Genomic DNA, 13,360 nt, shown 5'->3' on the forward strand with positions numbered 1-13,360 from the left:
TGGAAAACTTTTTCTGTAAAGAGCTAGGTAATAAATATTTTGGGCTTTGTTCCAACTACAGACTCTGCACTGTGGTGCAAAAGCAGCCATAGGCAACACATAAACAAATGGGTATGGCTGTGTTCCAATAAACTTTTTCTTTTTAAAAAAAATATATTTTATTGATTTTTTTACAGAGAGGATGGGAGAGAGATAGAGAGTTAGAAACATCGATGAGAGAGAAATATTGGCCAGCTGCCTCCTGCACACCCCCTACCAGGGATGCGCCCTCAACCAAGGTACATGCCCTTGACCAGAATCAAACCTGGGACCCTTCAGTCCACAGGCCGATGCTCTATCCACTGAGCCAAATCGACCAGGGCCCAATAAACTTTTTCTACAAAAATAAGCAGTGAGCAGGATTTGGCTTACTGGTTTGCTGAACCCTGTTCTATGGTTTACAATATACACCTTTAACTTATCACAGTTAATTTTCAAATAATTTCATGCCATTTTAGGTATAGTGTAGTGGATGCTACAACAATATATTTCCATTCCCCTTGCTTTGTAGTATCATATATTTTACTAGAGGCCTGGTGCATGAAATCGTGCATTGGGGGGCGGGGGCGGGGAGAGGTTCCCTCAGCCCAGTCTGCGCCCTCTCGCAGCCCGGGACCCCTCAGGAGATGTCTGTCTCACAGTCCGGGACTCCTCACTCCTTATCGCCTGCCTGCTCACTCCTTACCACTTGGCTCGCTGCTCCTTAGTGCTGCTGTGGAGGCAAGAGAGGCTCCCGCCACCACTGCCACAGTTGTGAGCCCGGCTTCTGGCTGAGCGGCGTTCCCCCTAGGGGAGCGCACTGACCACAAAGGGGCAGTTCCTGCATTGAGTGTCTGCCCCCTGGTGGTCAGTGTGCATCATAGTGACTGGTTGCTCCGGTCGTTCTGCCATAACAGTCGCTTAGGCTTTTATTATATAGATGGAACTACCTGACAGTCAATGTGCCTCCCTCAGGGGTCCTGGATTGCGAGAGGGTGCAGGCCAGGCTGAGGGACCCCACTGGTGCACAATCGAGGCCGGGGAGGGATGCGGGAGGTTGGCCAGCCAGGGAGGGACTGCGGGAGGACTTCAAGGCGTGTCTGGCCCATCTCGCTCAGTCCCGATCGGCCAGACCCTAGCAACAAGCTAACCTACCAGTCAGAGCGTCTGCCCCCTGGTGGTCAGTGCACATCATAGCGACTGGTCAACCATTTGACTGCCCCCTGGTGGTCAGTGCACATCATAGCGACTGGTCGTCATAGCGAGGTGGTTGAGCAGCCTTAGCATATCATTAGCATATTATGCTTTGATTGGTTGAACGGACAACTGTACGACCGGACACTTAGCACATTAGGCTTTTATTATATAGGATTTCTATATGTTATAGGCCATACAATACATTATTTTTGCTTTGATAAGTGATATTTTGAAGAAATTCTGAAATGAGGAAAAATCTCTTTTATTTTTACACACATATTCATCCCTTTTGTATTGATCCAAATTTCCATTTAGCATTATTTTTGTTTGTTTGTTTGAAGGTCTTCCTCAAACATTTCTTGGTGTGCAGATGTTGCTGGCAACAAATTCTCTCAGCTTTGGCAAGTCAGAAAAAGGCTTTATTTCACCTTCGTTTTTGAAGAGAATTTTGCAAAAAATTCTACGTTGACAGATATTTTTTTCCTTTCAGCACTCTAAAGAACTATGTCTCCTGGTTTGCAGAGTATATATTTACCTTTGTTTCTCTGTATGCAATGTCTTTTTTAACTCTGACTCCTTTTAATATTTTCTCTTTATCATTGGTTTTAAACAATTTTATTATAATTTTTCTTTCTATGGTATTCTTTATGATTATCTTGCATGTGAGTCATTATATTTCTTCAAATTTGGAAGAATTTGGCCATTATTCAAATATTTTTTTCTGTCTCCTACCCTTCTTCTTTTGGGGTTCTAGTTATACTTAATATTAGTGTAACTAATTTTATGATACAGGGCACCGAGGTGCTCTTCATATTTTTGTTTTTGTTTTTCCCCTCTCAGCTTCATTTTGGATAGTTTTAATTGTCATGAGCTTCAATGTCACTGACCTTTTCTTCAGTAGTGTTTTATCTGCTGTCAATTCCATCTGCACTGTTTTTCACTTCAGACATATTTTTCATCTCTAGAAGTTCCACTTATTTTATTTTTATATCTTCTATTTCTCTTCATGTTATGCTTATGTTTTCTTTCTATCCTCTGAATAAAAGGATCATATTTATAATAACTACTTTAAAATCCTGGTCTGTTAATGTCATCCTTTCATCACTTCTAAGTCTATTTCAATATCCTAGTTCTTTTCCTGCTTGTTCATATTCCTAGTCATTTTTTAAAAAAATATATTTTTATTGATTTTTTTTTTTTTTTACAGAGAGGAAGGGAGAGGGATAGTTAGAAACATCGATGAGAGAGAAACATCGATCAGCTGCCTCCTGCACACCCCTACTGGGGATGTGCCCACAACCAAGGTACATGCCCTTGACCAGAATCGAACCTGGGACCCTTCAGTCCGCAAGCCGACGCTCTATCCACTGAGCCAAACCTGTTAGGGCCCTAGTCATTTTTGATTGGAGGTTAAAAACTGTTAATTTTACATTGTTGAGTGCTGGATCTTGTATAGTTAAGTAACTTTCTTTTTTTAAAACATGTTTTTTAAAAATATATAGAGGAAGGGAGAGGGAGAGAGAGACAGAAACATCAATGATGTGCGAGAATCATGGATCGGCTGTCTCCTGCATGCCCCCTACTGGGGATTGAGCCTGCAACTCAGGCATGTGTCCTTGACCGGAATCGAACCTGGGACCCTTCAGTCTGCAGGCTGACGCTCTATCCACTGAGCCACACAAGCCAGAGCTAAACATACTTTTATTAATTTTTTTTATTTTTTTTTATTGCTTAAAGCATTACAAAGGGTATTACATATGTGTCCTTTTTTTCCCACGCCCTTGACAATACCCCGGCTTCCCCTACCCCCCAGTGTCTTATGTCCATTGGTTATGCTCATATGCATGCATATAAGTCCTTCAGTTGATCTCTTACCCCCCTCCCTCCTGCCCCCCAACCCTCCCCGGCCTTCCCACTGCAGTTTGACAATCTGTGTGAGGCAGCTCTGCCTCTGTATCTATTATTGTTCAAAAGTTTATAATGGTCTCTATTATCCATGAATGAGTGAGATCATGTGGTATTTTTCCTTCATTGACTGGCTTATTTCACTTAGCATAATGCTCTCCAGCTCCATCCATGTCGTTGCAAATTATTAATTTTTTTTTTTTTAAGAGAGAGAGGAAGGGAAAGGGAGAGAGAGCTAGAAACATCAATGAGAGAGAACATTGATTGGCTGCCTCCTGTACGCCTCTCACCCGGGATTGATCTCGCAACTCAAGCATGTTCCCTGACTGGGAAATTGAACCAGCAAACTCTTGGTGCCTGGGTTGATGCTCAACCACTGTGCCACACTGGCTGGGCGTTAAGTTACTTTCAAGCCTTTAAAAAAAGTCTATTAGGATAGATCTAGAGAATCCTTTATTTGAGGGCCAATTTGGTCCCACTTCTAAGATATGGTTCTTCTGGAAGTCTCTACTGAATATTCATGTATTCAGTGATGTCTTTTCCTTCTGGCTGGAGAGAAGTCAAATGATTTCTGGCACTGTATGAGCACTGAAAATTATTCATCTTATAGCTCCTAGTAATTGTTTTCCTTGGAAGTTGTTCTGGCCTGGTCCTATGGTTTAGAATTTAGCTGAAGCCTCAGCTGTGATCTGAGGCAACATAGGGTTAATCTCATTTGTTTCTCTTTTCTCAGAGGTCACAGTCCTGAGCTGTTGTCCAATGTCTAAAAACAGTTGTTTCATATATTCTGTCTGGTGTTCTAGTTGTTGACAGCAGGACAACAATTTCCATGGCAGTTAATTCTTTGTAAATACATGATTTGAATTTTTATATAAAAACTAAAAAGAAGCCAAGTCAAAAATCTCTTTTGCTTTAATCCTTCCAAAAGAGTAGTCTATGTTTCTAAGGAAGAAGACACCAGAAACAGTACTATGAACTTAACACACAGCACGTACCAGCTAAAGTTTTCAATATATAAAGCTATTTGAAATTTTTATCAGTTTTTTTCATTTCTAAGAGAATCCTGAGCAATCCAGTGTTTTCTTAAAGTCAGAGCCACTAATATGAACATCCCTATCTCTTCTGCAGGTAATAATGATGATGAACTCATAAAACTAGGTGACTAACTTGTTTACCTGGTGTTTTTCCCCTCAATTATTTCCTTTCCATATATGAAAAAAAAATTCAACTATAGATTTCAAAATTTAGACCGAGTTGAATTTAAATAAAAGAAATCTATGACTTTAAACACATATGGTATGGAAAATTTCACTAAAACATCAGTTTCACAGGTAAGTGCTTAAGGGTTACTATTTTAAAATAACCGAGAGAAAATTAGTCTTTCTCGTGTACTTTAACTTTCTTCTTTAAAGACTGTGAAGCTTTTCAAAGGAATGAAATATGAAAGCTTTGAGAAACTACATGGAATAGTACACTTCAGAACTGATTAAGCTTCATTGTAATATTGCTTTTGAAATAAATCTGCAGGTCTCCTTCTTTCCCACATAATAAATTGTAATGTAAATATTAGTTTTCTTGTTTTGCAACCAAAAAAGGACAATTACCAAAGTTCCTCCAGTTTAACAATATCTAAAATAGCTGCTGGTTGTAGTTAAGTCACAATGAACGTTTCCAAGCTAATGACAGTTGTCTGCTATTATTCTCTGGAGACAGATATTCTTTTTTTAAGTGTAAATTTCATCAGGTGACTCTTGGATTGTTGTTTTCTTCATCTTTTGCTATTATTTCCATTTCAATAAAATAAGAAATAATGTATGTTTTACATCAGTGCGTTTCAAAGAAATCTAGAAATATGGGCATCCAGTATGAATACCGAGCGATAGAACATGACAGCAGATTTAGGCATAAAAATAAAAAGACAAGGAATTTTCCAGACTAAAAGAAGTGCAAGGCAAACAAATATTTGGGTTTTAAGAAGGAATTGTTTTTTAAAAATGTATTTGGGGCAATAGGTATAAAAAAGTCATAAAATACAAATACTTGTTATTTAGCCAATTGTTAAAAATGTTTTAAAATGCATAGTGGGATGTTCAATTGGTTTTCAAAATAATGGGTAAAATCTCTAAAATATATTATGAACTTGACTGTATATATCTTAAGGTCTTATTATGAAAGAGAACTGGTACAATAAGGAAGCACATGTGGAGTGTTTTCTACAAAACTATTTAGAGCTGAACTTTATATGATGGATGATTCCAGTGGCTGTCTTACCATTGTCTCTTTCTTCCCTCTTTTTGTAATATTCTACATCAAGACTGTGAAATATAAGCATAAAATTTTAGTGTTGGAAAGGCCAGGGAAATCACACAGACTAATGTCCTTCGTTTACAGGTAAGCAGAACAGAGTTGAACAAGGTTAAATGATAGTGCTAAGGTCATATACAGTAGTTCAACCCAAAGCCATTTTACAGCATCTAATGATGTTAACTACTCCTTCACTTTATAAAAAGCTTTCCTTTTTCTATGCCCTCCTGGTTGTTTTTACCTTTCTGTTTATACCTTCTACTTTTCCCTCATAGGCTCTTCCTGTATTCAGCCCTTAAGTTTCTAAGTGCTTTACCTAGACCTCTATGCTTCCAATCCACACACTCTCTAGGCAATCTCATCTCCTTACAAAGTGTCAGCTACCATCTAAATGCTGATGTTCCAAACCTAAAGTCAATTGTTTGCTGGACAACTAGGTTTCCCACAGGCATACCCCAAACTCAAAAATCCTAAAACTAAATTAATCTTCTTCCAAACCCTCTGACATTTCTCATCTCAGTCAATAACACCATCATGACATAACTATGGCCCAAACCAGAAAATTGTCTGATATCCTTGACTCCTCTTGTGGATGAAAAAAGGACCACATACTAAACCTGACGAGCTTAGGAGAGGCTTGCATGGTGGGCCTTACAAACTCAGGACCATGCAGGATGGCCTGAACATAAAAATTCCTAAGTAAAAGCAGGTCGTGGTGGGTAGTCATGTCCCAGGCCTGTAGTTTCCTTGACACAGGTCAATCTTTACCTTAAGTGAGCCTGCTTTATTGTCTTTTTGCATCCAACAAAACATATTTTTGAAATTTCAGAGTAATATTTTTCAGACCCCTCAAAGCACAACTGCCCACAACTGCCAGAGCAGGAAAACACAGATCCCCTCATTGTTATCTTGTTGCCCAAATACCAACTCTATGTACTGCAAGTGTTTACTGAGGCAGATTAGTAAGAAGCTAGGAAAATTCCTTGGCAAGTGGAATGCGGAAACTGCGACAGAGAGTTAAACAAATGGTTGAGCAATTAGAATTGAGCTAATAAATCACAAGAACTTATCTTCCCTAACCAAAGACACCTAAAAGCAGATAGTTTACATCTCTCCTCCCCAACCAAAGAGCAGGGAGCTTAAATCACCCAAGTCAGGGAGACAGATAACAGAGTACCCAGTTAGTGCCATTAGTGTCAGACAAACCCAAGAAGGATGAAGTCAGGGGAATAAATAACACAACAGCCCCAAAACACAAATCCAAGACAAAGGTGAAGCTGACCAGACAATGATCTCAAACCCCACTATCCACTCATTTTGATATATCAGTATATTAAAGGACATACCTAGAAAGCTGATAAATACTAGTATTCTCATTTAGACCTAAAATTTCTGCCTGAAGAAAATAGATAAAAGCCCTTAAGGCAAAGAATGCCAGCATGTGCTCTCCCTTGAGCATTTCCATAGGTACATATTTTCTCTTTCTTTCTCCTGAGTTATAAGGGTTGCAACCAGGGGAGCAGAGGGTAGCAGCAGTTGGTCCTAGGCTAACCCTTTGATCCTGTCTCCACGGGTCCTCCTTTTGCCTCTATGACTTTTCAGCAAGCCCAGCAGCCCTGCCATGCATGGCTCACTTCTTCTGCCTCTGTGACTTGTTTTCCCGAGTTGAAGCAGCCCTGCCTCGGCTCACTTCCTTTGTCTCTGTGATCTTCTTTCTGAGTCAAAGCAGCTGTGTCTTGGCTCAATCCTGTTGCTATGATCTTGCTTCTTCTAGCCTAAGCCCTTCCATTGTCTCACTGTCCTAAACTTTATTAAATGTACTCTCAAAATCACCTGGACTCATATCTTTGAAATCTTTCCTGCACACAGTCAAGGACTCACACATCTAGGACCTGTGCTGGGACAGACTTGCCTCAGTCCTGTTCCTTTCCAGTGACATTTACTCTGCAGTAACCACAAATGTAAAAGAAATATGTGTTTCTCCACTTTGCTTTTTACCCAATCCCAGAAATTTCCTCACTTTGCATTTTTCTGCCTCCTTAATCTACCACCAGTGGATTTCATGTAATCCTCCTTGTGTCTCCATTTATACTAATGTATAAAATAAGGTGCAAAACTGCCAATATCTGCAATATTTTCTCAATCTGTCAAGATTTTGCTTCCTGGCAACTGTCATCAGTTTGGCTCAAATAAACTCATAAAATTTTTCTACAGGTTTCGACATTTCTTACATTGACAACTCTTAGAGGCAGAACATGACATTTCTCATATCTAATAGGTCAGCACATCCTTTCATTTTATTTCCTAAAATCTCTAATCCTTCCAATTTGCTCTACTATTACCATCTTAATCCAGGTCACCACTGCCTCTTTCTTATAGCGGCTACCTTGTATTGGACTTCTTTCTTCACTCAAGCCTTGTTCCCATTCAAAAATTATCCACACTAAATCAGGGTAATCTTTCTTCTCCAAAAAACCCCACTATCCTGAAGTTGGTATTTTGTGTTTATCATTACCATCCATTACACACACACACACACACACACACACACACACACACACACACACAGATGCATATACATACCCAAATATACATATACATTAATAGTAAGTATTGTGATAGCCAGCCTCTGAGATAGCTCTATATGATCCTTGCCTCTAGGTATTCACATTCTTGTGTGGTATCATCCCACATCAAATCATGTCTGCTCTGCATAATCAGAATACAGCAGATGTGATGGTGTGAAACTTCTGAGGTTATGCCATAAAAGTCTGTGTAGCTTCTGTCCCACTCTCTTGAAACCAGCAGTTATATCATGAGGACAATCCTACAATCCTATGGAGAAGTCAACATGGAGAAGAAGTAGGGCCTCCCACCAAGAGCCAGCACCAACTTCTAAACTATATTAGTAAGCAACCTTAGAACAAGACTCACTTTTAGTTAAGAAGTTTTAATTTCAGACCATCCTATGTGGTTACTGTAGGTCTCTGAGTTTGTAAGGCTGTTATGCAGGCCTCCCCTCATTTTTATCAGGCAAGTTAAGTATGTGGGCCCTTTTTTTCCACAAAACTAAGATGTGATTATGAGGCCTAAATGATAAAAATTCCTCCCTTACCCCTATTTCCTAAAAACAAAGTTATAAATCATTTTTTAATATGTGGTATTATTAGTCCTATGTGAAAGTTGTACAACCTATGTACCTTTTGTAATTCTGGTACTTTTAAAATCAGTTTATGAAAAGAATTTCTCATAAATGTCAACAAAGCATTTGTGTGAAGTAAATGGCCATTCCATCCCTTCCTTCTATCCACCTACTCATTCTACTGAGAATTAAAGATTTTATTTTGCTTTTGTAAAAATGAAACCCTGTACTAATATAGTGCTCTAGCCACTTTTTCTTTATAAGAATACTGCTTTTGATGGTGCTGTTGTGAAAGTAACTTCATTAAATTAGACCCCACTTTAATTTCTGGGTGGTGAAAAATACAATACAATCTGAAATAGTGACAGTGCAGTAGAACAATTATGGGTCTTGGAAACTCAGATTTGGTAGTACTCAAGTTCTACCATAGGAGACACGTTGTATCCCCAAGCACATTACTGATTACTGAATATAACTGTATCTCAGTTTCCTTCCCTATATTGCAGGGATTCTAATATTTCACAAGATTCAATGAGAATATATGAAAATGCCTGCTATAATAGTTTCTCTTGCTTTTTCTAAAATCTAAAGTCTTAAAACCTAAAGACTAAAATCATATAACACATCCATGAGAAATTTTCCAATCATACCTTTAAATTTCAAGACAACAAAAATGATTTGTTCCACTGAAGGCAAAAAAGGTTGAGAGTATAAATTATGCAAACCAATTCTGTGTTCCTTAGTATTTTTGGATAATTTACCTCTTTGAGAATCTGAGACAGGTATAGATTCCTCCCTTACCCCTATTTCCTAAAAATTTCAAATAATTTATACATAGAAGTTTTAGATATAATTTATTTTATTGCCTTGGAAATGAATTTCCTTCATAATGCCTGCTATGGACTGAACTGTGTTATAGTGTCTTCCTCCTCCCCCCCCCCCCGCCCCATTCATATGTTGATTCTCTAATTGCCAATGTGACTATCTGGAGATAGGGTCTGTAAGAGGTATTTAAAATTAAATGAGGTCATAAAGATCAGGCCCTAATATGACAGGACTGTGGTTTTATAAGAAGGGTAAGTGCTCTCTCCACTCCCCATTGTGAGAGGTGGCCATCTGCAAGCTAGGAATAGCGTTCTTACCAGAACTGACCATGCTGGCACCCTGATCTCAAGACTTCCAGCCTCCAGAACTGAGAGAAAATAAATTGTTGTTCTTTAAGCCACCCAGTCTATGGTATTTTGTTATGGCAGCCTGAGCAGACTACTATATTGCCATATTTAAAAAATAAATGTTAGCAAAATCTGAAGCACTTTTCTTCTTTTTAAAACAAAATTAATGGCTATTTCCTGTTTTTTAAAGACATAAAACAAGACTACAATTAAAACAGAAAATAAACTTTAATTCTATATAAAATAACATTTCAATTACAAGACTGCTATATTGCTTAGCTTGAATAAGGAAGTCACATAATGGGCCCAGTTTTGGAATATGGTAACTTAAATATCATCTTTGATATCTAAAAGGTTGTGCCTTTCTGTTTTGATGAAAAGAAGTTGTGAGAACTTTGAGACTATAAGTATGTGGTAAAAACAATCACAGCTGCCATAGCTCACTTTGCCAGTGATGCTAGTCTAGAGAACCTAAGAATTCTCTAATACTCATAGAACTGAATTCATATCACTACTTTGATGCAATATCAAAATGAAAAGATTACAAATTCAAGTTTCAGTTGTAAGGTTTCTGAGCAGAGATAATCTTTAAGAGCTATGACATTTTTAATTCCTGCAGAGAAACTGACAAGACTGTAAGTCTTAAATTAGAAGACTATGCTCATTCATAAAGCCCCAAATATCCCCAAATAAATCAAGCCATAATTAAATTCTTTCTTGTATTAAACTTTCTCCTCTTTTAAATAGAAAAACTCCTATCCAACATTTAATCAAGCAAAGAAAATAATTCTATTTTGATTCTTTTTCTTATAAATTTTTTTTTCTCATGATAGTGATTACTTCTGTGATAACAGGCAAAGCTTCTTTGGGGGCTATTGGAAGAGTCTTAAATGCCAGTATGTACCAATGGGGGGGGGATGGGTGAAGCTCCTTTCTTCTCTGAGGCAATATACATATGCATGATACTCAGTGTGGAAGATGCATCATTTGTGTAGAAAGCAAAGTAACAGGATCTTCCTCAGAGTCAAAAATTTTTTTTCTGGTTGTTATTTTGGCAAAAAATTTAACACTCTTTCAAAGATGGTGACAGTCATTAATGTTAACAGCCTTTCTAATTTCCATAAGAGAATTCACATATTTAGGATTTTTCTTTAACTGTGAAAAGTTGCTTATTAACAGATAAAAACTAGGAACAAATTCATCAGAGCAATATCAATAGTTTCATCAAGTTGCATTGTGGAGGGAAATAGAATAGTTTCCAATTTCCTCAAAACTTATTTCAAAGTATTGGGATAAATGTTGCAATCCTAGACTAGATGACATCATCTGATATTTGACATAAATTTGCTTCTAATCCAAGCTAAGTCAGTTCAAATACTGTCAGCACATAAAGCTTAAAAGTCTTTCCAATTTCATGTGACTGGTTTTCTTGGCAATGATAGTCAATTATATAGAATCGTTAAAAAAAGGGGGGGGGTGTATTTTGTGATGAACAAGTTCAATTACATTCTGGTAATTTCAAATTGAAAATTCTATTTCTAAAAAAATGCAAACTGTAGAATACATTTCAAAAATGGAAAAATACAAGGTGTTTCAGTTGTTCCAACTTCATATTTAGGTTGGTGAGAATGCTGACCACATTAAAACACTGGAGCTTTGTGTTGCATCATTTTTGGAGTTTCATTTCTTTCTCTTTTTTTTTAGAGTTGAAATGAAAGATAGTAGTGGGATATGTTTGTGCTTTCAATATGATGATGACAATAAATACAGAATTTACAACTGTGTACAAGAGTGTGACCATTAGTAACACAGCATGACAAAAAATCGTCTTCTCTTTCTTCTAAAATGATTTCAAAAGTAACAGGAAAAACTCTAGAAAATATAAAGAATTCTTACAAATCAATACTAAGACAATAGCAATTTTTTTGAATGGGCAAAAAATTTGGATACTTTACCAACAAAAATATTTGAATGGTTAATAAAAACCTTAAAAGATGCTTATTAGTCATCCGTGAAATGTAAATTATAACCACAAGGAAAACAATCCACTAGAATGCCTATAATCAAGAAGATCAACCATACCAAGTGTTGGGGAGGATATGGGGAAACTGGGACACTCATACATTGTTGTTGGGAATGCAATGTGGTATAGCCACTTTGGAAAACGGTTTTATAATATACCAAAGAGTTAAGTATATACTTACCATATGACCCAGCCATTCCATACCTAAGTATCTACCCAAGAGAAATGAAAACATGTCCACACAAAGATTATAAGCAAATGTTGATAGCAACATTATAGCAAACAATTTAAATGTTTTTTCTTTTGGTAAGTGAATAAACAAAATGTGATATTTCCATGTACTCAGCAATATAAAGAACTACAATACGTGCTACAATATGGATAAAGCTCAAAAGCATTAATATGTAAAAGAAGCTAGATGCAAAAGACTACATTTTGTATGAATCCATTTATATGACATTTTTAGAAAAGGTTTAACTATAGAGACAGAAAGTATATTAGTGGTTGCCTGGGACTTAAGGTGGGAGCAGGGATTGACTGCAAAACAGAAACAAAGGAACTTTTAGGGGTGAAGCACATCGTCTATAGCTGGATTCTTATGAGGCTTACACAGTGATAGGTGACTTTTATGGTATGTAACATATATCTCAATAAAGCTTTTTAAAAACAGTAACGGGACAAAAACCAAAGAAAAAAATTGGGATAGGTATCTATTCCCCAAACTATCCATAGACCTTAGGTTAAGAATTTATAAGATCATCCATACTTGGATTGATTAAATAGTTGATTGTTTATTATTAAACAGGAATTTCCAATAACCCTTCATTGCTAAAATTATTTGCCTTCAAACATTTTTTTTAAAGAATTCTTATATTTTTTGTTAAATACAAAATAAACACAACTCTCTACCACAATTCAATACAGAACTAACTGAGTAGCATTACGTTTCTGTATAGAGAAATGAAGGCAGCTACAAGAGGCTATTCTTCCTTGCTCTTACTACAGCTCACCTTTGGCACTTTCTCTGTAGCTAAGGTGAAGATATGTCCTGACTTACGCTACTAAAAATTGTCAGGACAACTCTGCTTGTCCCTTTTCACTCTCAAAAGTGCCTTCGGTTGGATGATAAATTATATACTAACCCTGTATATAGAGGAATTACTCTCATTCTTTACTTCCATTAATAAGAAAGGGAACCCCTAAAGCAGTGTTCTCAACCTTCCTAATGCTGCGACCCTTTAATACAGTTCCCCACAACCATAAAATTATTTTCATTGCTACTTCATAACTGTAATTTTGCTACTGTTATGAGTCGTAATGTAAATATCTGATATGCAGGATGCATTTAGGCGACCCCTGTGAAAGGGTCGTTAGACCCCCAAAGGGGTTGTGATCCACAGGTTGAGAACCGCTGCCCTAAAGGCTAATCATGCAATCGTAAACATTTCACAGTGAGCCATTTTACATTTGAGGATCTGGGGCACAGAGAAATTAAAATGAGAATTCCAAACCACATATTTTAGATTAGTGGTCTCTAACACTACCACAACCACCCTTTAAGGAAAAAGAGTTTCTGGTGGGTAAGTACTCTTTCTGCAG

General features: G+C 37.3%; 1 protein-coding gene across 5 annotated transcripts in view; it reads right to left on the minus strand.

Annotated features, from left to right (window-relative positions):
• The window catches only part of MCU (mitochondrial calcium uniporter), a 183,554-nt gene that overhangs the window by 25,051 nt on the left and 145,143 nt on the right, over positions 1-13,360 (minus strand). The window contains exon 1 of one of the 5 annotated variants that reach the window (XM_023755121.1): positions 11,943-11,967. The exons of the other annotated variants lie outside the window; for them this stretch is intronic. Coding sequence (XP_023610889.1) covers positions 11,943-11,958 — 16 coding nt within the window. The 5' untranslated portion in view covers positions 11,959-11,967. Of the gene's footprint in view, positions 1-11,942; positions 11,968-13,360 lie in introns of those variants that run through there. 5 annotated transcript variants of the gene reach the window in all.

This window comes from Myotis lucifugus, unplaced genomic scaffold (assembly GCF_000147115.1).
Source record: "Myotis lucifugus unplaced genomic scaffold, Myoluc2.0 scaffold_69, whole genome shotgun sequence".
NCBI lineage: Eukaryota > Metazoa > Chordata > Mammalia > Chiroptera > Vespertilionidae > Myotis > Myotis lucifugus.